Source organism: Alosa alosa, chromosome 24 (genome assembly GCF_017589495.1).
Source record: "Alosa alosa isolate M-15738 ecotype Scorff River chromosome 24, AALO_Geno_1.1, whole genome shotgun sequence".
In the NCBI taxonomy this organism is placed as follows: domain Eukaryota; kingdom Metazoa; phylum Chordata; class Actinopteri; order Clupeiformes; family Clupeidae; genus Alosa; species Alosa alosa.
In genome coordinates this window covers 15787273-15812998 of record NC_063212.1, presented here as the reverse complement: position 1 = coordinate 15812998, position 25726 = coordinate 15787273, and the positions used below count along the sequence as shown (strand labels likewise).

Here is a 25726-nt window from a genome sequence, read left to right as displayed (position 1 = left end):
GGAATTGGCACATTGTCAAATGTGGGGGCAGCCGTGGCCTATTGGTTAGCGCTTCGGACTTGTAACCGGAGGGTTGCCAGTTCGAACCCCGACCAGTAGGCATGGCTGAAGTGCCCTTGAGCAAAGCACCTACCTAACCCCTCACTGCTCCCCGAGCGCCGCTGTTGTTGCAGGCAGCTCACTGCGCCGGTATTAGTGTGTGCTTCACCTCACTGTGTGCTGAGTGTGTTTCACTAATTCACGGATTGGGATAAATGCAGAGACCAAATTTCCCTCACGGGATCTATAGTATATATACTTACTTATACTTATAAATGGCTGCCGTGTCCTGCTGTGACAACGCCCTCAAATCTAAGATTTTAAAAATTAACTGTGACAAAATGAGGCTGAACACCCTCCCAATTTTTTTATGTGATTTTAAGACTTTGATCATTCAAAAAAAGTCAGTTTGGACCTGACACCTGTTGTCAGTTTTTTGGAATATGGCTCTGAAATTGGCCGAAGATGTGTTTTTTTTCCCAAATTTGAGCCTTAATATCTGTGAAACTAATAATCTAAGAGAGACCACATTTTGTACAGTGTTTAACCTGGTGCCAGAGATGCTTACTGTACAATTTAAGTCTTCTATCTGAAAATCTGGGGGCTCAACAACTCTTCAAATGTGCTATTTTATTTCGCCAAGCCAAATTTTGGAAGAAGTTTAAGTACCATTCTAGGTTATACTTGAGCTACACCTCCGACATTCCATGTCTGGATGCTATTATTAACAGATATTGACTGTAGAAAATGTGAAGGCTACAGGCAGGGATGGATTACTGCACGGGCCTACCGGGTCCCAAGGGGTCAGGAGGCCCTGAAGCCCAAGTCTTTCCATGAAATCATTGCCTCAATATCAACAAATCAGGATGTAGGCTTTGAATCTGATTGAATTAAAGTATTGGCCATCCCCAAAATGCACCAGAATACAGGAAATCACATCAAACTAATTAAAAGTGTTAATTCCCCCACATATACTACAGGTGAGATAGTTTTCCAGATATTGCTGTTTAAAAATGGCTTTTCAGAGTATGATGCCAAAAAATGCCCATAAAGACCCTCCTGTCACAGCTCGCATTATGTGTGGCCCAATTACACGACGATTGTTTTTGAATCAATAGATGTTCCTCTCTCCAGCAACAGTAAAACCATCCACCAAAGCCACCGTGCATGTGAAATAATGCCTCATAAAATTGACCAAATATAGAGAGATGAAAATTCTGCTTTCAGTGGTTCTGATAACCCCCTAGTACACTCTCTTAATTTCAATGCTTCATATTTAACTTTTGGTCTGTAAAACTGAACTCAGACTCTATGGAAATATAAAAGTTATGTTCATATCCAAAAGTTATGTTCATATATATAGCCATAAATTGCATGATTTTCGAGGGTCTCCAAGGGGGGCCCCAGAACTCAGTAACTGGAGGGGGTTTTAATCATATGGCTGTTCATAGTTCCACATATCTATCACACATACAAAGTATGAGCCGATTTGGCCAACCCCCATCTTCTGACCTGGTTTTCTCTTCAGTTCTACTGGACGAAGTGACAAAGTTAATCCAACTACTATAAAAAGCTCTAAAATAAATTTAGAGCCAATTTTACTAGTATCTGTGCCCAATTAACAAGGGAGTACAAAGTTCGGAAAAGACAGACGTCAATGTGAAAATTACATTAGGCTAATATATAAATGATTTTTTCTAAACAAAGTTTGGGAGGAGCCCTTAGGGATGATTGACAGCAATTAACTCACCTGTCTTCCGCCGCCAGGATATTTAAGCCGGCCTCCTTGTCACACGCTGCGGCTCTCGCAAAATTATCACTCCTCCTCCCCCTACTCCTTCATTTCATTGATAGCCCAGTTACGCATCCTCCTTACACAGGGGGTGCAAACGGCCATCGCTCTATCGCGATCTCCGCTTCAGGCATTCCATGACCACGGCCAGCTACCATGCCAAACATGCGCTTAGGGACTGTTCGTTATTTATTTAAGGGGCCACCGGAGGAGTTTTGGGAGCGTTAGTCAAAAAAGACGTGACCCTCCCCCGCCAGAAATAATTTTTTCTATGACCCTTCAAAGTGATTGAGAAAAAACGCATGACCCTCCCCAACAATTTATTGATGGCTTCTGTACTGGGTCAATTTGGGAGCTTGGGCATGAATCATTGTGCTGAACACTATTTGTCAATGAGCAGAAACACTCTCGACATTCAAACTATTGATAAGCACTATGGTCTGTAGGCTAACATTGGACAAATAAATGGCATCCTGACTCGGAATAAAAAATGTTCTTGCTTACTTTGCCGCAAACTCAGCCATGAAATCATAGGCTACCTGCAAGCTGGCCTAACGCATTTTTCGATTCACAGAAGAGCGAGCCCAGTCTCTCCTGTGACATGGAGGTGCGCAAATACTTTTTAATAGCCTATTCAACTTCGAAAACCTTCTTTCACCCGATGCCGGCCACTGATCGCAATTTAAAAGTTCGGGGAGGTTCGTTCAATCTTTTTTAAGTTTTAAGTGCAGCAGCCTAGGCCTAGCCTTACTGTCCCCTTTTGAATTATCTCGAGCCTATTAGGTAGCCTACAGTGCGTTATGTCCTGGGATTCGGACTTGCTCCAAAAGAAAACAACTTTGGGATAGATTTTTATAGATGGTTATGAGGAGCAATATGAGAGAAATTTGATGACCATTGATCGTTGTTTTGGGACGTTAAGGCTTTTCCATATGCGTCAGTGAAGGAGATTGAAAAAAACATAGTGATTATGAGGAACAATATGAGAGAAATTTGGTGATCACTGATCATTTATAGACATTAAGCCACGTTAAGCTTTTTGCTTAGGCTACAATAGGCGTTAATGAAGAATAAGCGATTAATATCATCTTTGGCCAGGTGCGAGGCCCACGATCAGACGCGAGGCCGACGGCCTCACGTTTGTCTTGTTCAAAGACAAGGAGGAGTTTTCCCTCGTCTGATTTGACCAAATATTTTCCTGTCTAATTTTTCACCTTTGTATAGGTTTCCTCAAGCTCTTTCTGCACACTGTCACTCTCTAATCAGACTGAGGGACAATACATCTGTTTGTGTGAAAACGTTTTGAAATGTGCTGAAACACAATAGATATTATATAGCTTAATTACAGATTTTTTTATGTACTTTATGTCCTGTTTCCTGGATAAGTGTCTTTATAAAAGATGAGAAATAAAAAGTTATTAATTTTATCTATTAATTTAAAGAGGTGGGGAAATACCATCCAGATTAAAATTTCTCTAGAACATCGATATCTGGTGAAGGCCTTGGAATTCACTGCAGGGAATGCACAAAAGACGACTTTGTTGATAGCTGTGCATGTAGAAAAAAAATCAAAAGGGTACAATTGTGGTATCATGTAACATTGTGTGTCAAAGCTATTTTGTCATCATACAACATGCACTGCCAGTAGGCCACAACTGTTTAACACAACAACCGGATTAGGTTCTATGGTTAGGCAATCAGCCACAACCAACATCTCCAACAAAGTAGCCTTAGTTTTTGAAGGAGGAGTGGAGTTTTCAAGCAGGTACATAATACAAACCATCTACAATATCGATGTATACACACAATATATATGCTTTATGCAAGTTTTGGCAATGCATGTTAAAGTACATACAAAGTACTCTTTGTCTTGATAAAATCCTGATATGAATTTGTTGTGACATAACAGCAGTACCACAATTTCTGGATTAAAGTATTTTGATTTAGGGGACAGCGTTTAAAGGGAATTTCCTCTTAAAAAAGAAAAACAGTACTTCAGCAAAAATTCTTTTTATTGATTCAAAGCTTATCTGATGATCCATTGCATTATTGATATGCCATAAAGGATGTGAAATATTCAAAAATATAACAAAAAGCCATGAGTACAAAAATGAGACTTGTGGTCAGGAAACATATTTCCTGTCATTTCAGTGCTGTCAGAGATTCAACATATTTGAAAGGGTAGGATGTCTGATAAGGTGCTTAACATAACACTGAAATGCGGTCAGTCTCAGAGATTTTGTGCTTAGGCTTCGACTTTTGGGAGGAAGGTGATAATGTCATTCAGCTCGTCCAGAATCTCCTCCAGTTGGGTTGCCGTCTCCCGGATCTGCAGAACAAATTTCATAGTCTCGGACTTCACCTCTGGCTTGCCCTCCTCCACGATTTCAGAGTCTTCAGCGTCCAGCACCTTCAGCTGGACTGGGCTTTCTGGGGTGGACGCCTCCGCCCAGGTCTGCCGGATGTCGTGGATCTCCTTGGCGTCCATGGCGATGAAGAAGACGTCAACGGCCAGGAAGAAGGCGGAGAAGATGCCGGTGGCCACCTCTACTGCCCGCACGGCTCTGGCCGTCTGTGCTGCCACCTTGCCTATGTTCGCCACCTGTGCCAGGCGCATCAGTTCAGGGATGCCCCCCAGCCCTCGCCCTATTCTAACGCCCGCCTTGGCCATGTCCCCTGTCGTCCCTGTCCCTGGACCATTACCATTCTCAGCTGAGAGATTCAGGGCCTCCAGGCCTTCACAGATGTGCTGGAGACTGACCACCACCGAGTTCATCTTCTCCTGGAACTCGCGGATGACGTTCTTCACATTGTAGCGGTCGGTGGACTGGTTGACCATGTTGGTGATGTTGGAGACTCCTGCGGTTGCACCACCAGCGACAGCGATGCCCACCCCGACCCCCGTCACGATCAGAGAGGCACCCAGAGTGAAGGGGGCCAAGATGAGACCCACGATGGAGGTGATGCCTCCAGCTGCTCCAATCACCCCGCCAGTCAGACTGCCCACAGTGGTGCCAAAGTGCACATTCTCCAGACCGTCAGCCAGGGCCCTCAGCTTCTGCAGGCTCTCCTGGAGCTCCGCAACAGTCCGCTCACTCTGAACAAGCCAGGCACCACCACACAGAAACAAACAAAATTCATATCTATTATGTGCAACAGTCCGCTCACTCTGAACAAGCCAGGCACCACCACAACACACAAACAAACAAATTTCATATCTATTATGTGCAACAGTCCGCTCACTCTGAACAAGCCAGGCACCACCACACGGAAACAAACAAAATTCACATCCATCATGTTTTTATTTTTTTCATAATATGATTCTTTTCAGAATTGATTAATCAAGTATGTGCCTGGTTTATCGGTTAGTTGTTTGATCTATGAGATGTCAGAAAATTGTGAATCAGTATTGATCAGATTTTTTCACTTGCATTTCCCTAAATTTGATAAATTTGAGACCAAATTTGAGAGAAACAATTGGAATTGAGCACCACCTGGAGGTAAAAAGTATTCTATGTAAACGCTGAAGAAACAACATAAAACGCAGTTTCATTTTTCCATCTACACATTTTTGTTTAACTCAACCTCTCTGTGATATGATACTAATCCTATAAGGCATGACATTTTAACCAATATTAACAAGATATCTTGTGTCTTCAACACAAAAATGTCCATCTCCTTAACACAGTACACTTAAGTTGAAAAGATAAGATAAGGACAAACTCCAGGAGGAAAAAATAGACCCAAGCAACAACAGCTTTGTGAGAACCAACATCATGTAAGGGCATACGATTTCTGTAAAGGTGTGATTACCAATTGCAATACTCCAAAATCAAAGAAGGTCGCACTCAAAGACATTTTTTAATAGTTTCTTAAGCAGCGACAGGGGTAACAAACAAACCATTAGTGCTACCCCAGTCACTACTTAACAAAATATTAACACGATTTTGCACTGCCATCACATCCAAATGCGGGTTCAGTGTGCAGGGACCACAGGCACTGCTTTGCAGCTAGGACCTCACCTGGGCTGTGAGGTAGGCAATAATGAATGGCCTCGCCAAGACCTCCTGCGCTGAAGGTCGACGCTCCGGGTCTGTCTGCAGGAGATCGCTGAGGAGCCGACAGAGAGAACTGGAGAAGGTCTTTGGGAGAGGCGCATAAGAACCACTCAGGATCTTAGGAACCAGATTTACTGCACTCTCTCCTGAAAACTGAAAAGAGAAAGAAAATGACCACTTCATACAGGTTATCTGGCACATTTGGAGTTTAAGCATATTTTAAGCATTTATGTTTTTTAAAGTTGTCTTTAAATCAGTAGTTCTACTTACTGCACTTTTCATCATACACAGTTCATATAGGAGACAGCCCAAGGACCAGATATCACTGCACAAACAAATATAGAGGGGGAAAAAGGAAACTGATTCTCTCATATTGCATACTCAGCGGTTGTGACATCTTTGAAATCATATCAACTCCAAAATGTTTGCTGTTGTGCTCTATATGAATATCCTGTGTGTTTGTACACCATGACAACATTTCAACAAGTACTTCAACATGAACTGAATTGTATAACCTCCCTATCTTCCAGACAAATGGTTTTGCAATAGTGGTGAAACAGTGTTACCTCTTATCATGGTATGCATCTCCCGTCAGGATTTCAGGGGCGATGTTGTATAGTTCCCCAGTAGAGTCACTCTCTACTCCAGCTCTGACAGGCAAGGCAGATCAATTAAATATTCAGAAACAGATTTACTGGTTGATGGGTTGAGTGAATGTGTATGACATTGAGGCATACCTTTCTTTGATCTCTAAAAGCTCTCCCAGGCACACTGTCCCAAACTCTGTGAGGGAAATGTTCTATTAACCAAGACAAGGTTAATGAAAATAATGGTGATGGAAAAGACACACATAATAAAATCAAAAGGAAATGACAAGAATGGCATATTATGTTCAATTGTGAATTTAAATCAAACCACAATACAGGAGTACTGAACATGAATTGAAATGCATTAATAATATTAATAATAATTAATTTACTCTTGGCACCTATGATGACCTGCAAATTACATTCCATAAACTATATTCTACTACAGCCATTTTATATTTCACAGCTGTTTATCAGCATACTGTACCTGAGGTCTTAGGTCTCTGTGAACAATGTTTTTGGAATGCAAGTGCTTCAGTGCCATGCAGACTTTGACAACCCAATCCTTAATCTGGAATAAAGATATGTACACATATTTGTATCTGTGCCAGACTAGTTACAGTAAAGATGGTAATCTATTCAGAATAAGAATAAATACTTATAGTAAGAGCACCTCTTCCTCTGTAAACTGTTCTCCGCATTCCCGCTTAGCTTGAATTTTTTTAGACAAATCTCCCCCCTCAGAGTAGTCCACCAAAACATAGAATGTTCCATCATCTGTAAATCAAAAGAAAATGTTTGAGTCGTTTTACAACATCCATATCATATTCAGCATTATTGGTTACATTACAGCAGTTCCATTTGCTCACCATATTGGTGAATTTGTTGATATTATTTCAGCAGTAAACATATTAATTTCCTCCATATTGGTGAATTTGTTGATATTATTTCAGCAGTAAACATATATTGTACCTTCAAAGGACTTCTCATGTCCAATGATATGAGGATGCTGCAGGTTTTTGAGAATTTCTTTAACATCCTGAAAGATGAGACATTGCAGCCATGAACAACATATGCTAAAGCAAAACATTAAAAGGCTAAGGCGTTTTTGTTGAGATTATCAGCATGAAGGAAAAAAAGGATGAAATTAGCAACCAAAAAATGAAAACAAAAGAAACAAACCACTATTAGCACAGACAAGCATACGTAGTTGGCTGTTACGGACATGTTCCTATATCCTAGGCCTATACTATACTTTGTTAGACATAGTCAAATTGTTTTATTCCATACATAAAAATATGGTTTAGTCTATAGACGTCAATCAATCAACAGACAGGTAAACGTTACAAGACACAGAAGGGGTTTTATGGGAAATACATGCGTTCTCACCTCTATGCTGTTATGGATCTGTCTGACGAGATACTGATTGCCCTCCTGGGACTTCACTAGGGTGGCATGGCCCTCCTCTCTTACCATGGTGAAGCCATGTTGTTCCAGGACACTCGGTTGGCTGCCCATTCTTAGTGGACATGCAGGGGCACAGCGCTCTTCTCTTTATGAGCCTATGTACATTGTACAGACAAAATAGGCTAAACATTTAGCAGTTCTCGATTGTTCATCTTATTTATATAACAAAATGAAAAACTGTCAACTGGAAGTACAAAGATGAGAAATTAAATAAAACACGTATTGTATTAAAAGAAACACATAGGAGTTCCTTCTCTAGGGAAGTGGTTCTTAAACTGGTGGTGGTCAAATATATGGTAGGGGTTACGAAATGATTTGTAGTCTGACTTTTTCTAGTTCTAGTTTTTCTAGATGTTTTTAGACCAACATGATTAAAAATTGGGATACTCAATAGCCCTAGATGTGGTCCTTACAATTCAGAGTGTTTCCATAATGTTTCTCTGAAAGCAGATGCTCTGTTTACGCAAACTCTAATCTCTACCTGCGCCCCTTACAATGAAATACTGTGCATGAGATGCTTATTTCCTTTTCCAACAGGACTCAGAACCGGCCCACAGTGCCAAAACCGCTAGTAACTGGTTTGCTTACCATGGTATTACGGAGTTCAATTGGCCAGACAACTCGTCTGACCTGAACCCCATAGAGAATCTATGGTTTATTGTCGAGATGAAAATGAGACACCAGACCCAACAATACAGACGAAGGCCGCTATCAAAGAAACCTGGGCCTCCATAACACCTCAGCAGTGTTGCAAGCTGATTGCCTCCATACCACACCACATTGATGCAGTCCTAATTTGTGCAAAAGCAGCCCGACCATGTATTGGGTGTATTGTTACTATTACAAGATACTGATTCTTGGTTTTCATGAGCTGTAATCATCAAGATTAAAACAAAAAATGGCTTGAATATTTCACTTTATATCTAATAAATCTAGAATATATGGAAGTATGAAAGATTAATTTTTTTAAATAAATTAGGGTGGGGTGAAATTTTCCACGATATTCAATTTAAGACCCACCTGTATGCACACATCCTGTGTCCGAATGCACCTATTTTTGACCGCCGTCTCGCTATCCAGAGAAATATTCTTTGGTCACCGCTATTTACCGATTTGCGGCTCCCATTGACTTCAGCCCGACAGGTGTCATAATACCAGTTTCGGTCATGGGAGGCGGTATGCAGGCAACATAACCGCCAGCCAAACTGCAATGCACGTTTCTCGGTTTTTACTCTAGGGTAGACCAACTTACTTTCTGGAGGTATACTGCCCCCATCTTTTATGGAATGTGGAGTATGAATTGATTTTTTGGCGGACATTACACATGGCACCTTTAAACAAATCTCCTGGAATTGATGGTCTTACTGCCAACTTTTATAAACACTTCTGGGATTCACTGAAAGGCCCTGTCCTTCTTATGTTAAAGGAAGCGACAGATATTATGACATTCCCCCCCACCATGAAACAGGGTATAACAACCTTAATTCCCAAACATGGCAAAGACCCCAAAGTGCTAGATAATTGGAGACCAATTACTTTACTAAATAATGACTATAAAATTATAACTCTTGTTTATGCTAACAGATTAAAAAAGTCCACAACATTATAAGTGATTCCCAATCTGGTTTTATGAAGGGCAGATCTATCCACAATAACATTCGCTTGGTACTTGATGTACTAGACTACAAACACTTGATTAAGGATGAGGGCTTCTTGTTATTTCTTGACTTTTACAAGGCCTTTGACTCTATTGAGCATCCTTTTATTTTTCAATGCTTAAAACTATAAGGTTTTGGTGATAAATTCAGAAATATTATAGCTTCCCTATATAACAATACTAACAGCTCCATCTCCTAACCAGGGGGCACTTCACCCCGTTTTAATATCGGACGTGGAATCAAACAAGGCTGTCCTATTTCTCCCCTTCTTTTCATAATAGCCACAGAAATGCTCTCTATTCTTATAAAAAACTCAAATATTGCCCCACTTGACATTTTAGGATTGCCAGTTGTAATTAGCCAGCTGGCAGATGACAACTATTTTTATGAAGCATCTGGCCGAGACACTAAAAGTTTTGAAGACGATCGAGTCTTTCTCTAAAGCCTCTGGCCTGAAATTGAATTTAAATAAGTGTGAGTTAATGCCTATCCACCAGTGCAATCTAACCGAAGCCTATAACATTCCCATTAATCTACAGTTAAATACTTAGATACATATTTCTAGTATTCCAATAGAAAGGGAGAACATGAATGTATCAAGGATAATTTTGGGATTAAGAATTGTCAGGCTAAACTTAATTCATGGTTACTGAGAGACATTAGCTTACTGGGTAGTCTTTCTAACAAAAATGGAGAGTATCTCAAAGTGTATATATCCTGCTTATTCCCAAGAGAGCCATTAAAAAAATAAATTAAATAAACTTTGACTACATATGGAAGAAAAGGGTTCGCTATGTTAAAAGATCAGAAATTATAAAAGACATCAGAGATGGAGGGATTAGAGGCCATTGATATTGACTCCATAAGCGGAACATTAAAAATCAAGTGGTTGAAATCATTCTTAAACAACAGTACCAGCTTCTGGTACCATATCCCCCATGAAATATTCAAAAAAATAGGTGGTATAGATTTTTTCCCTAAATGTGACTTCTGTATTCAGAATCTGCCCATCAAATTATCCCTCTTCCATCAGCAGGTTGCTTTATACTGGAAGATTCTGTACAATCATAATTTTACCCCTCAACACACCTATCTGGAAATACAGCTATATTACGGTGTTTTTCCACACAACGAAATTTCGCGTCGCTCTCATTGAGGTTGAATGGAGACGAAATTCGCCCTAGTTGGGCGAAATGAAAGCGGATCGCCGAGGCAGGCGAAACAAAGTTGGCCAAAGTTTAACTTTATTTAAATGAGGACCATTCGAGAACCAATCAGGTTCGCGTCGTTGTGTTTGGAGGCGGGAGTTACAAAAAAGTGTGACCAAGATGGCGGAGACTACCTGAGCTGTAACACAAACATTTGTATGTGATTAAAATGTTTCTACACGAACATTGGCACTTGTATCAACACGAATTGTGGTTTATATACCACACGAACTTAGTCAGAGCACATACACCACTAAATAGACCACTATATATGTTAGTTTAAGCACTTTCGATCTTTTTAGCTAGCTGACAGGCTTAAATGCTAGTATTTTAGGACATTGGATTGCATTGTAAACCTAGCTAGACAGCTAGGCTACATGCTGCAACACAGGTATGAAATATATTATGTCTTATTGACCTTGTTGTTTCTATGAACATGAATTGTTGTTTATAGGCAACATAGTCTTAGTCGAGTCATAAAGACCCCTGGATATCTTCATTAAGTCAGGGCTTAAAATTCATTTTTCAAAATGGGGGGGAATTCCCCCCTTAGGTTATTCATGTAGGGGGGATTTACACAATTTGGGGGTCGATTCTGATACCAAGTCAAGAATTGCGATTTCAATACTTCGATACTTTTTTTAAAAAAGTGTTTGATTTTGGGGCCCCCACCACCCTGACGTCATCAGTAATATATACTGTAGTGGGATCATTCACAACAGTGGACATCCTAGATTCTGCTTGACTCTCTCCACACACACAAACACACTGAAAAGGATAGCTTATGTGATATGTTTCTATCATATATTTTTGAATTCATATAGAGTGTATTTATTTAATAATGCATTTTTTTTAAAGTATAGCATTTTACTAGTAATTACTAGTAGCTAAACATATTTAGTCATTTGAATGCCTCATATTGACGTTTAACCTATAACACTTAGGCATATCTTTAATGTGGTGTGTAGGTCCAATTGAGTGCACATTGCTGATGAGTAGGTATAAGAAAATACGTGAGAGTAATTCTATGGAGTAATTAGCCCCCCTTCAACCTGACGGTTTTAGGCTATAGTTGCTAGTGAATAAAAGTTGTGCATAGTGCGGTATGTGTATGCAAATCATTATGTTTTCTATGTCATTAGATACAATAAATGTTCAAAAAACTAACATGTCGAAGACAATCTTTCTGGGATCAAGTGTTGACGTGACCTGAGCTAGCAGGATAGTTACCAAGGGGCTCTTTCCAGATGTAAAAGTTTGCCATGGTAGCGTAGCCTATTTGCGTAAGCGCAAAGTGGTTCTCTCTCGCTCTCTCTCTCCGTGTGTGTGTAAGCGCCTGCATGAGGCTATGTTCAATTCAACTCGGTAGTTGATCAGTCCGTCAATAGCACCGCATTCAATCGCCACTTAATGATTGGCTATATTAACATCATCAGACAGGCTGTAAAAGTGTATGCGGGAATTTCTCGCATTATGATGGCTAGAGTTGCGGGACTTGAACAAATTATGCGCAATACCCGCAATACCGCAGTGAAATTTAAGCCCTGTAAGTACTTAAACGTTTGAATTAGCTGATTAGCCTAATTAGCTCGCTTGCCACCACTGGCTAGACACTGCAGTCAAAAGGTTAGCGGTTTCGCCGTCACGCCCCCGAGGCGAAATTTCGCTGGCCGAAAATCGCGAGGTGTTTCGCTGTGTGGAAACACACCGTTACTGTAAAGAAGTCATCCTTGTATATCAAGGACTGGCTAGAGAAGGGCATCTGGTCAGTCCTGCATTTAATTGATTCTAATGGATGTCTTTTACCATATCCAAGCTTTTGTTAGAGATAACCTGCAACATTGATACATATCATTCTGTATTCGACGCCATACCTGACTCCATTTTAGGCCTAATAAGAGGAATAATTTCAGATCCCAATATTTGTCTTTCCCTACCATAGCTCTGTGTTGGAGGTTGTGCCTTTAAGAGTTTTAGATTCTCCAACAAATGTCTTAGAAACCTATTTATCAACCTGTCTTACCCCTTATTAACATATAGAAATTCCATTTTAAAAGTCTTTCCAAAGAATCGTATACAGCTTTTGCGAACTAAATACATGAGATATCCCATAATGCCTAAGGCCAAAGAGCTACATTTCAAAACTTTGAATGGAATATACCCCTCCAACGAATTAATCAAAAGGAGCTTTGGGATTGAAACTGATAATTGTGTATTTTGTAATGGGCTGGAAACCACTGAGCATCTGTTTGTCGAATTTGTTTATGTTAAAACCTTGTGGCTTGACCTTCATAACTGGCTCAGTCCTAAATGTTTAATGTTAGATAACTTTGAGTTAAAGGACATTATATATGGACTCTTTACTGTGAATGATAAAGACGATCTCTTAGTCAATGTGATTGTTATTCGCTGTAAAAAATGTTGTACATAAATGTAAATACTCAAAGGTTAAGCCCACTTTTAGTGGGTTTTACAATGATTTCCTTTATTATACAAAAGCCTTTAAAGCTATGAAGTATAAGAAAGCAGTACAACTTTTGAACAGTGTTACAGAATATGATTTAATGACTAAGCCCTAGTTATATTTTTTTTTTTCTGTTGTGTTTTGTTTTTCTGTTTTGATTATTATTATTATTATTATTATTATTATTTTCTCTTTGCTTCCTCCTTTTAAATTACGCCTGATCCTGTATATGAATTCCTCATGGATTGTTTTGACCCATATTTATTGTACTTGAAAAAAGAAACCTTGAATAATTTTGTACTTCCTTGTCAATTATTCGTGTAATCCATCTGATATATTGTGTTTTTCTTTTTAAACTTCGTTTCTTTATAAAGTTTGGAGTAGCCTATCATTAAGGTACGTTCTGGAATGTAATTACTCGGACAGCGAAGCTACACCAGGCGCAACTGAAGCGTTCCGTTCACGACGCGTAAAATCCATTTTACATTAAACGCCATAAATGTAGGCAATGGATGGGCACAGTCAGGGGCTGACACTTTGCATAAAAATTCTTCTCAGGGCTGAGCTACACCAGGCGCCCAAGGGGTCAGGGGGCCCTGAAGCCCAAGCCTTTGCATGGAATCATTGCCTCAATATCAACAAATCAGGATGTAGGCTATGAATCTGATTGAATTTAGTATTGGCCATCCCCAAAATGCACCAGAATACAGGAAATCACATCAAACAAAAAAAAAAATTCTGGGGGAGGACCCCCAAACCCCCCCTCCCACATATACGACAATAAGTGGGGGGCCCTTAATACATCTGGGCCCAGGGGCGAAAAAGTTCATAATTCGCCCATGCAGTGGGGCGTACGTTCGAAAAAAATAGACCATTCATCTAAAATGGATTTTACACGTCGCGAACGGAACGCTTCAGTTACGCGCCTGGTGTAGCTCATACCTCACTGCTTAAGCCCAATTATGTTATTCCTGCTGTAGGCCTATATATGTTGTAGGGCAATTCCATGCAAAGGTCATCCTTACCATGGAAAAAAGAAGTTGTGCATACGCAAATAGAACTGTTGTTAAAATCTTCATTTAGGTCTATATTTTATTGTTTGTAACTGATCTGATTGAATTTGATGGAGAATGACACTCTTTTTACATCATAAATATGGCGTGCAACCATACAGAAACAACTTTTTTTACATGGTAATATTATACATATTTCAAAAGTGGATAAATGGACCCAATGTTCAAACAAATTGTGTCATTTGACAAATTGTGTCAAATTCCAGATTGACAAGGGAATGGTAGAGCAATGTCTATGCTCAGCTTGCCTTTAAGAGCACAACTCCTTACATTTGTATAGCCTGGGTGTTCCCATGCTGCCCCTTGCCGGCGTAACTTGCACCCTTGCCACTTTCTTCTTCATTTGATTCAAACAGCTGCTAAGGCAACCTGGAGACCATGGAGCAAATTTTAACAAAATTGAGATAGGGGACCAATCACAGAACAAGGGGAAAGCAAGACGATGATGAGCTATGCACAGACGCATTTGATAGACATCCGTGGCACCCAATAAACGGATCTGGGCATTTTTTTCAAATACGAGAAAATTAACGTTTGGTTCCCAGACCACGTCTCATTGAGAAGTGGTGGCGCTAGCCAGGCTAACATTTGTAAGGCTTTTGTTTTTAAGTCAGCAAGTTCCATGGCCATGTCACATCCATAACGTTTTATAGGAAAAGTTTATGCTACACATACAGTGTTGATGCGACAATGTCCATAGTGTCTGTGCAAAGCTGATTTATATCAATGTAAAGTGTGATGACCAAATTGTGCCCCTTTCTTACTTTTAAAACCTTTAATGGTGTGTTATGGATGTGACGTTATGGATGTTACATAATGTGAATTTACAAGACTGGGGACTTTATTATACCTCAAAGCCGATAAAAAGTCTGTTCTGGTGGCATGTCAGTTTCAACGCATTTCAACTTAGTGTTTACAATTGACATTTCAAAGATTATTAGGTTGATCAAAACCACAGGGAGGCCTTGCCTAACCATTAGCAAAACAAACATAATATTAAAATACCTCCAGTGATTAGCCTAGCCATAGCCTATTTTCAAGTGGCCTAATAACGAAAAATCTGAACGATTATCTTCCTGTAACTGTCATACTAATGTTGTACAGTAACTGGATTATCGTGTTAGCTGGTGAAGATGGCTGACTTTGCAGCTGGAGTTAACATAGCAACCTCCTTCTGTTGCAGATCTGTTCAGCCTGCCGTTCACGCCTGCTTAACACAGTTTAATTTTAAATGTGACGATATGACAGCATTTGAAGTGTCAGGTCCTCTGTAGCTAATACCCACAGAGTAACATGAGTAAGGGCAGCAATAAACTAGATGTACCGCATAGCGGTACAAAATATGACCACCTCTCAGTCCTGCATATTCTCTTCGCAAAAATAAATCACGCTTGTCAATTTGTCTCCATCTCCTACCTACATGTGCATGTAAATGAGTGTGTGCATATGTGAGTTTGCTTTTGTTTATAAGTGTGTGTGTGTGTGTGTGTGTGTCTGTGTGTGTGCATGTGCGTATGCGTGCCTGTGTTTGTGTGTTTATGTGTGTGTGTGTGTGTGTGCGTGTGTGTGTTTGCATGCGCACATTACGCGCGCGCCTGTCTGTGTGTGTGTGTTTATGTGTCTGCATTCATGTGGGTGGGTGTTTGTGCATGTGTGCGTGTGTGTGTGTGTGCTTGCCTGTCTGTCTGTATGTGTTTATGTGTTTGTGTGCTTGCCTGTCTGTATGTGTGCGACTGTGCGTGCGTGTGTGTGTGTGTGTGTGCGTGCGCATGTGCGTGTGTGTGTGCATGTGCGTGTGTGCACGTGCGCGTGCATGTACTTTATGTGTGCAAATCACAAATGAGTGGGTATGGGTTAGGTTCATGCGGGCTCTTGAGACTAACATACCATAAATATTTTGTCATCTTGGGTGCAACGGTTCAGGTAGGGCTGGTTATTTAGGGGAGTGGCCACCAAGTTTCATGTTCCCTGGTGTTTCAGTAACCCGGGAATCACTGACCAAAATTGATGATGGTAAAAGAAAAAAAATAATTTCTTTTTTATATTTTAAATGACTTGTCCTGATTCTTCCTGTGGATCTTAGTGGGCACTGAGGAAGCAATAATTTCATCGCTAGTTTTTCATGATTACTATTTCAATTGTTTCATATCAAAATTCACTACTTAATTATGTGTTTTATGTAGTTTGTCGAGGACTGGTTTAGACACGCCACATCCATAACGCCAGTTTTTCCTACATAATGCATTACAAAAATGACGCATAGTTTCAAAAACACACTTTTTGTGTTCATTCAAGTCTCCTTCATGGTACATATATCATAGTTTCGGCAGTTTCCTTTAAAAGTCACAGAGTCTCTCACAAAAGTGTGTCCATTTCATGTCACATCCATAACGCTGATAAAATGCCTTGTATTCTTAGGATGAAATTGATTATATGAAATTTGAGGATTTCTCAGTATTCCGAGGACAGAGGTTGCATTAAAAGTTATGCAAATTAATTCACTGATACTAATTTTGCCCCCACTCTAAGGCATTTTGTTTACCAATATGAGTCCAATTGTCACATCCATAAGCTGGAACTGCCCTGTACCAAAATGTAGTTTATTATCAAAGTGAAATGGTTGCTGGCATAAGTTGACGTTTTGCTTAGCCTACATGTACATGTGTCTTACAGTGAGGAAATAATAGCCTATTTCTCCGGATAGCGAGACGGCGGTCTATTTTTGGGCACCCCTTCAAGTCTGTCGCCCAAAGAACACCTGTAGCCTACCAAATTCATATGCTTCTATCCATCGTGTAACGATTTCTTACATAACTGCCCCTAGCCTACTAATAGAGAGACGAACCGTCAGTGTGTGTCAGTCAATAAACTTTTGAACTTCTGGAATTTAAAATTCCTTCCCTTTTTTTAGGAAACTGAAACTCAGTGACCTAGTCCAAGGTGGTGTTTCGACATGATGCCTAAATATTCCAGTAGGCTACAGCGAAAATTCTCACGGTCACTTATTACACTATTACACTTATCACTTATTACATTTTGACATGAACCATTTTCGCAAGTTGCCAACATTTTGGCCATTAGCCCCTTCCGTTTGTTTTATTGACAGCAGCAAAGATAGAACGCTCAGCAGCAGCAACATGCCTGTTTCTCCCCCGACTTGCCTAAACAAGTGTAGGCTGTCGTAGGCTAGTTCTCTACGCATTAGGCTACAATTAAGGTCACGAAACATATGCCTACCTTCAACTTAGCAAAATACAGCAAAAGTAGGCTGCTGTTATTATCCATTTTGACTTTTCAATTGCCTAAGCAGTCACAAGCTAATAGACTTCACGTTAAAGGATCATTGAGGTAAGTTTGGCTACTTACGTCGGTGGCGAATCAAACAGTAGCCTAAGCGATGTTTCTCATGAAGTTCTTTGTTTTCTTATCTCGACGGCATGGACTCTCCTTCACTTTCCCAAATAGAGAGCGTGAGAGTGTTGGGGAGCGCTGTGATTCACAGTGATTGTGCATTGCTGATCATTCATGTAATGTAACACTAGTTTTCTTAAAGAGATATGAACCATTTATCAACCAAGTGCAGATGGGCATACATTTTGTATTGCCTGAAGTTGCAGCCTGTATTTTCAAAACAGACCATTATTTTTCCATTCTTTAGGTTTTACAGTAAGGTACTGTACATCTATTTACAGTATTTTATGTATTTACTGTAAATGGAAGTACAGTGCCTTTGTTGTAAAACCTATTCACAGTAACTTACTGGCCAGTTGTTGCCAGTAAGTTACTGTGAATTAATTTTACCTTAAAGGTAATGTACTTTTTGAGCTGTGTTTTTTAAGCTATTAATTATCATTAATAGAATCACCCATATTCTACAATATTACAATTACATTACATTTGGCTGGCACATTTTTAACCAAAGCGACTAACAACATGGTAACAGTTAAGTTTTAAAGTTTTAGGACAATTTAAAAACGGTAGAGTACAGTAAGAATAAGTGCGTCAGTGAGTGCTGTTTTTAAACAGTTGAGTGTCAGTTCAAGACGGCTGATAAGTGCTAGGATCAGCAAGACTTGTTGTAAGTGGTGCTATGAGAGGAGATGCTCTGGGATGCTCTCTGGAAGAGCTGGGTCTGGGTCAACAAGAAATTGTTAACAGTTATTTATTTAAGACATTTGGTGAACAGGAACATGACAAAACAGGTACAACATAAGTTAGGGATAATGGACGACATGCCATTAGACTATCCACAGTTAACATGATGGAACAATAATGTGAATTGATAAAATACGGTCCAAAAAAATAACCAACCTTATTTGCACGTTTTAAAGAGCAATGATTAACACAATGGCAATATTGAAATAAAATAAAACATTGAACAATAATGAACATGTGCATGAACATTTAAAACATAAATGAAAAGAAACTTCTTACAAATATCATTCCCCTGCCACTTGATATAAAGGTCTATGGTCCCCTGACCTTGGAGACCCAGAATCCCAGTTGTCCTGAAAATTAAATAAGAAAAAACATTAACAGTTGCATGGATTACAATTACTTTGTATTGCACCACATGTGATGAGGGTCTAAGATGGTGATGTCGGAGTTCTGTCAAGGTACTTATGCTATTATTATATTATTATTATTATTATTATTATTATTATTATCAAATTATGATTAATTATAGTATAACAATATATACATATATTATTAATTATATTATTATTATTATTATTATTATTATTATTATTATTATTATTATTAAAGCTATTATCAGAACCTCACCTGCATCTAGTCAGTTAGCAAATAGAACTCAGTGAGGTCCCTGATGAAGGAGATTACATGGGGGTTCATGTATGACGTCTTCTGCTTCACCACTCTCAGTCGTCTTGCTCATCTGCTCCTTGGCAGTGCACTTGTTGGAGTCAGGATTAATCCTGACTAAAAATCTATGAACATAAGTATAGGAGTTAGGGGGTGGGGGGTGGGGCAATATGTACATGTTAATGAGTAACTGTAAGAGCAATGAGCGATGTAGAATCATACATGAAGACCAGCTGACAGGCATTTCACATCACAACAGGAGTTAGACAAGGCTGTTTACTTTCCCCATTACTATTCCTCTTAGTGGTCAGTGTTGGGAGTAACGAGTTACAAAAGTAATGTAATTACTGTAATATATTGCTTTTTGCTGTAACGTGGCAATGTAAGGCATTACAAAAAAAAAATTGGGTAATATTTTACTCGGTACAAACTTCAGTAACGCGCATTACAATGCATTTTAACCTGAAATTAAGTGGTATTATGTATTGATACATATTCGTAAACAACACTGCGAGAACAGAGGAGAAAAAATCTGCGCAAATAGCAGAACGTAGCTCCATGTTACTGGTTGAAGATGACTGTGGCTGGCTGCAACTGACTCGATGGACATAAGCCTATACGCTCATTATTTTCAATTTGTCAGAGACAACTAGGATATGAAGAACTGTTAAGTGCACTTTGTGTGTGAAACCGAAAGATCTCTATACCTCGCAAAATAGCACAATTAATTTAATGACACATCTAGAGCGGTTGCCACGCTAATCTTTTTGATTCTTGATAAAGCATAAATGCTCTTCTAGTGCATTTATGCTTTATCAGCTTTGTGCTGTGAACTTGAATTAAAGAGAATGAAGGGATAGAAATGTAAAAATTTCTTGAAAAAAAAATTCATTGGTCGAGGCCCCTGGGCTTCAGGCACTCTGCATTAAGGCACCAGTGAATGTGCCTTATATCCTTGTAGAATGGAGAGACACAGAGAGAGTTGGCCTAGTTAAGCAGAAAGCAGTTGATACAGGTGCAATCAGTTTAACTGGCCCTTTGATGGGTCCTAGTAGTGAGCAGCTGGAAGTTGATACAGGTGCAAATCAATTTAATTAGCCCATTGTGATGTCATCAGCCCATGTTTAGTCTATGGGGAAAAATACGCTTGTTTTTTATTAATATCTCAAAAAGTATAAAGTTTACAAAAGTGAAAAATACATTCCCCACGTCCTTTTCAAGACCTATACGTTACAAAGTTTGAACGAAGTTTCTAATGCTAAACGGTTAAAGCTGAATTAGATGCAGAAATTTGGTGGGAAGAATAAGAAGAAGAAGAAGAAGAAGAAGAAGAAGAAGAAGACTTCGGATAACAGAACAGTGCATTTTCATTCCTAATTACCAATTATTCATTACACCTGTGTGTAGTATCTACTTTTTTTGTGTTTTTCACATATAGTATTTTGCAGTATTTTTAAAATACAAAAATACACACCAATAAAGTATTTTGATACAAAATACAGAGCCCTTTCCTTCAACCCAATAAAATACAAATGACAAAATACTATTTTGCATTTGAAACACATATTACATGTTTCAGAAATACTACCCATCCCTGGGAACAGGCAGATTACATCTTTATAGTTGGCCATATGATGACATACTTAGGTATAATACTGTATAAGTTTTGGGTTACAATATACAGGCAGTGGGCTCTGTTCATTTTAATGAGTAGGCCTAAGCCTGAAGTTACAGCATTTCTATCACAATTGACCAGACTTTGACCTTTTGTCTTCTTTTAACAAAATTCTGGCTATGATTGTTCCTTGTATTGCATCATGAGCCATCACTGCACCTATTGCATTCTACTGTTGTTAGCCTTAAGCCTAGCTCAGTCATTATGTTGTACACTGAAAAAAGTGTTTCTGAGCATGTGTAGATATAACATAAATGAAATCTGTGAAATTAACAATAAAAATTTCAGTTTGTATCTTTACATGAAAATTTATTGTTTGAAATCAATCTGCATTTGTTCAAATTACAATAAAATTGTGTGTTTTTTCATTTACATACATTATTAAGTTATCCCAGTCGATCTTCTCAAGTACAAACACTCAACAAACAAAAAGCTTGTTTCATTTATGCTGTTTCGTACTCCCGCCAACTGGCACGCATCTGTTGAAAAGAGCAGAAGACCACCGCATTTCCAGAAGCTGGGTTTATGATTGAGTCCACTGAACGTTAAGGTAAGAATAAAGTTTGCCAAGTATCGATACCTGGTTATATTTATTTTACTGTCTATGGTTAGATTAGCTTCCATCTTCAAGTTAAACTAAAAGACTCTAGAACAGTAGAACTAGTCGAGTCTTTTTTGTTTAATTTGAAAATGAATGTTAACGTTAGCAAGTGGCCTTACTCAACTAGTGGACTTAGCCTAGCACTACTAGTCGTGTGTGACGTTAAAGCAAAACCCTCGCCAAAATGCATTTGTGTAAATACTCGAGGCAAACGTTAGGTTAAAAGGATATTGACAAAGGCTGCACTTAAGATTGACGATGGTTTAGTTTTCTGGTCAAACGACTTCTTGAATTAGCCAAATTAGAACTACATTTGCTGCCGCTAGGGTGCGTCTGGATTTCTACACTATCTTAAATGGGCTCGCTACGAATGGGCACAGCCAACAGTGATAAACTTGAGTGATTAAGGGACCGTAACACTACAACCAACTGCCCGTGGCGAACCCATTCAAAAAGCCATTTGAACCGAAAACTAAACCATGGTCAATCTTAAAAGTGCAGCCTTTGTCATCAATATCCTTTTAACGTAACGAAAGTTTGCCGTTTTTACATCATTTAAAATAAATCCAAGGTAGCCTACACGTAATCATACCTGGGAATAGGTAACATTTAATATACACCGAGTATATCATGTCAAAACTATCACATGTTTTAGAACTTTCTCGAAGTTGAGTAAGATAAGGAAAGGCCAAACATGTACATGTAAGACTTAAGTCGAGAGGCAAGGTCTTTCTGTAACCAGTTCTGCAACCAGCAGAATGATTTATTCAGTGTGGTCTTTGGATTAATTTGTCCATGTCTTTGTTCTGTTTCTCTTGCCCATGTGTGTCTGTCTCATTATGTTTCTACATCTCCATGTCTTGTCTACGTCTCTCAGATCGAGAAGGAATTCTGCAGGATCACACTGAAGCTATTGCAGTCCACATTCCTGGGCAAGTTGGAGCAACACACACCCAAGCTGTTGCCTGTACAGGAGGAAGGGTGGAGCCGTTGGGAAGAAACTTGATGAGACCCTTGACATGTTAAATGAGGCATGTATTTACAACAGTGTGGTAGTAATTAGTTGTATGTAGTAGCTTTCTGATGTCTGTAATCTCATATTTTATATTAATCTCATATTTCTCGTATTAATTAGTAATCTCATTCCATATTTTTGTAGGACGACACAATTGAGTCGCGAAGAGAAGTTGTGATCAGAGGACTCACACTCTACCTTGGTGAATACACTGGAGAGTTAACGAAGGACTACCAGGTAAAGAAGATATTACTATGCATGAAGGACACAAAGTATAATCAAGAATAAAAAAAAACACAAAGTTCAGGACTTTTTTCCATTGTGGTACTGATAATATTTTAGTATTTAATTATTAAAAATGCTGTAGTGAAACATGGGAAATCCTCACAGATATCTAGTGACATGTACACGAATATCCTAGGGTTTGTTGATAACACTGATGTATAACCATTTGTATAATTATGTAGTTAACAGAACCAAATATATGATACTCTTTATACTGTATAAAGCTGCATTGCTTAATTACTCCAACAAATTGAATTAAAAGGGCCTTAAATGGCATTTGATTGAACTCTGTGATACCTGTAGACACCCTTGTTAAGCTACAATACTACTCAAAAAAGCACCACATAACAATCTGATCATCTGTTTGGAGAGGGGAACAAAGAGTTATGCATCCTTCACATTACTATACAATAAAAGGTGTTATTGTATTTCACAGGTTATTAATGACGATTTATGCTGCGACCATCCAAGAAGCTATTACTACATTTGCCCTCGGCATCTTTCTTGTCAGCAAAGCCAGGGATGGTCTCCCCAAGCAAGCTGGAATAGCCATCGAGGGACCTTTTTTTGGTATCCCAGATGTGGCACATGCTTGCACCTATCTGATGGGCCTTATCTATGCCTTGGAACTGAGGTACCCCTAATAAACTGAAATACACGTTTGAGGTCTTTCAGAAGATCTTCCTAGAGCTAGAGGATGCAAACCAAAAAACTGTCCTCCAAAGTCCATGATCTCAAGGTCTGTTTGCAAGCTTAAAAATCTATACAGATGGTGTATACAGTAGAATGTATTTTGATTTGTTTGTAATAGAATGTATTTTGATTTGTTTTTTTTTGGCTTTTGTCAAATACATTTATTTATTTGAGCTAAATGACTTCCAAGTCTTGTTTTGGGTTAAGATGCATAATTATATCTGAGATTGTTTGACTCATGTGGGTTGCTAAGTTTCCAGTGTTGGGCTGCAACCAATTAATTAATCTGTCGATAGTCTTGATAAATTGATTTGTGGATTCGTCCATACAATGTAAGGAAATGGTGAAAAATCGATCACTCTTTCCCAAAGCCCAAGCTGCAACCTAAAATGTCTTGTTTTGTCCTGATCACCAGTTCTCAATTTAAAACATTCACATCAGAGAATCTGGGATTCTTCTTCTTAAAAAAAAAATGACTCAAAGAAAATTCTAATTACTGACAAATTATTTAGTTGTTAGCAACTAATTGATCAATCAACTAATTGTTGCAGCTCCTGTCTTTTTATCAGTATGGTCTACACTTGGCTCCACGGCAGCATATCTTGACATGTGATAAGAGGATTGTCTTTTCAACACATAGATGACACATACTTAAGTTTTTAAGTAGACCAAACATGATCCAAAATATTGTGCCTGATCTACTTAAAAAAAGGTAAAGGCAACTTTTTTGCATCAGATGATTATGTATATAATGCAAGGCTAGTCTTTGTATAGGCTACTTAATTTCTTGAATGTAAGACATGAGTTTTGGAAGTAAAGTCTACTTAACTTTGCAAGTAAAGTCAACTTAGTTTAATTAAGTAGAATTTACTTATAAAATAAGGTTCAGTCATTTACAAAACTAAGTTGACTTTACTTGAAAGATTAAGTTGAATTTACTTGATAAATTAATATTGACTTTACTTACAAAACTCATTTCTTACACACAAGAAATTAAGTAGCCTATACAAAGGCCAGCCTTGCTTTAACTACATATTAATCTGATGCAAAAAGTTGCCTTACCTTTTTTAAGTAGATCAGGCTCAATATTTTTATCAGTGTACCACATCACCCTCCATTAGAAGTGCAATGAGCTGCATTGAGCATAATAAACTGCATTTAGAATTCCAAATCCATATTTCTAGATATTTTGGTAAAAGTAACTTAAAAGTAATACAATAGTAGTGTAATGCCTTACAATTCAGAGACAGTAATATGTAAGGGATAATGTATAGAACAGCTGGTCATTATGGGAAAATAAGTCCGACAGAGGCGAACCGACCCCGACACGCCAGCGGAGGGGGGTTTGTTTAAGCCCTGAAGGGACTTATTTTCCCATGATGACCGGGCGTTCTATACATTATCCCGCTTATTATACGGCTACTTGCCAAAACGAAAAAATAAACTCCATGATATGTCTCTTTACACTTATTTCCCAGATAGCAATTTCCTTTGGGCCGGATCCGCATAAAAGCCTTTAGATCCGCCTGTAGCGGACATACGGTATCTGACTGTGGGCCAGGTCTACTCCTGATACAGGTTTCAGCTCTGCTAGCAATGCTGTTTTATCACCGGTTTACAGATTTGTCCCAGGTCCAATTTCCGCAACTCAACTGGAAGTCAGGAGATGCGTTTAAAATACAAAACACTGATTTGGCCCAAACCTGTGATACGGATATGAGCGAAGGACCGTTTTTCACAGCAGACCCAGGTGGTAATGATATTAATTAAGGTGCTGATTCTGCTAAATTGACTGTCCTTTCCTTACTTCATTGTCAACTGGCTGCTAAAGAAAGGTATTTTGGAATGGCACAAATTTAGAAACCATGGGGGTGCACTATGTTCCCATGGCCACTTCATTTCTACAGTAAGGCTGGAAAAGAAGATATAGTTGGCTCAATATTGATCATATGTTCGTTTCATTATTTTTATTATTACCTAGCAGTGGTAAAAGTAGTCAATTGTTGTTTTGTGTCAGATCTAACAGTGCTATGAAACAACCCCATATTCTTGCCACGCATGCAGAAGTCCAAGCAGTAATGTTAATCAAGGATCTTTGGTTTGCTCACTATCAATCTTTTGACATGATTTGCCAGCCTGGGGTTGACTAGGACAGCCCAACTTTTCAAGGTATCTGCTTTTTTATCTCTGTTGGTTTATTCAGAGACAACAACAAGCAACCGAAGCGATTGATAACTTTACTATTATTTTCCAGCAACAACAACTAGCTTAACTTAAACAAAACAGC

At 38.9% G+C, this 25726-nt stretch overlaps 1 protein-coding gene and 1 long non-coding RNA gene across 2 annotated transcripts; one reads left to right on the top strand and one right to left on the bottom strand.

Moving 5' to 3' along the window:
• Positions 1–3825: 3825 nt before the first annotated feature.
• On the bottom strand, positions 3826–17835 carry LOC125289225 (calcium/calmodulin-dependent protein kinase type 1D-like). The gene is made up of 10 exons (XM_048235961.1): positions 17713–17835; positions 7866–8038; positions 7449–7515; positions 7150–7253; positions 6964–7047; positions 6627–6688; positions 6456–6539; positions 6160–6214; positions 5854–6042; positions 3826–4928 (listed from the first exon to the last, which is right to left on the bottom strand). Exons 2-10 carry the CDS (start codon positions 7992–7994, stop codon positions 4077–4079), a joined length of 1626 nt encoding a protein of 541 aa, XP_048091918.1. The 5' UTR covers positions 7995–8038; positions 17713–17835; the 3' UTR covers positions 3826–4076.
• Positions 17836–21316: 3481 nt separating this feature from the next.
• Positions 21317–23196, top strand: LOC125289258. Its single transcript, XR_007192604.1, has 4 exons — positions 21317–21395; positions 22324–22511; positions 22606–22698; positions 23183–23196. It is a non-coding gene; the product is annotated as an uncharacterized LOC125289258 (long non-coding RNA).
• Positions 23197–25726: the final 2530 nt, after the last annotated feature.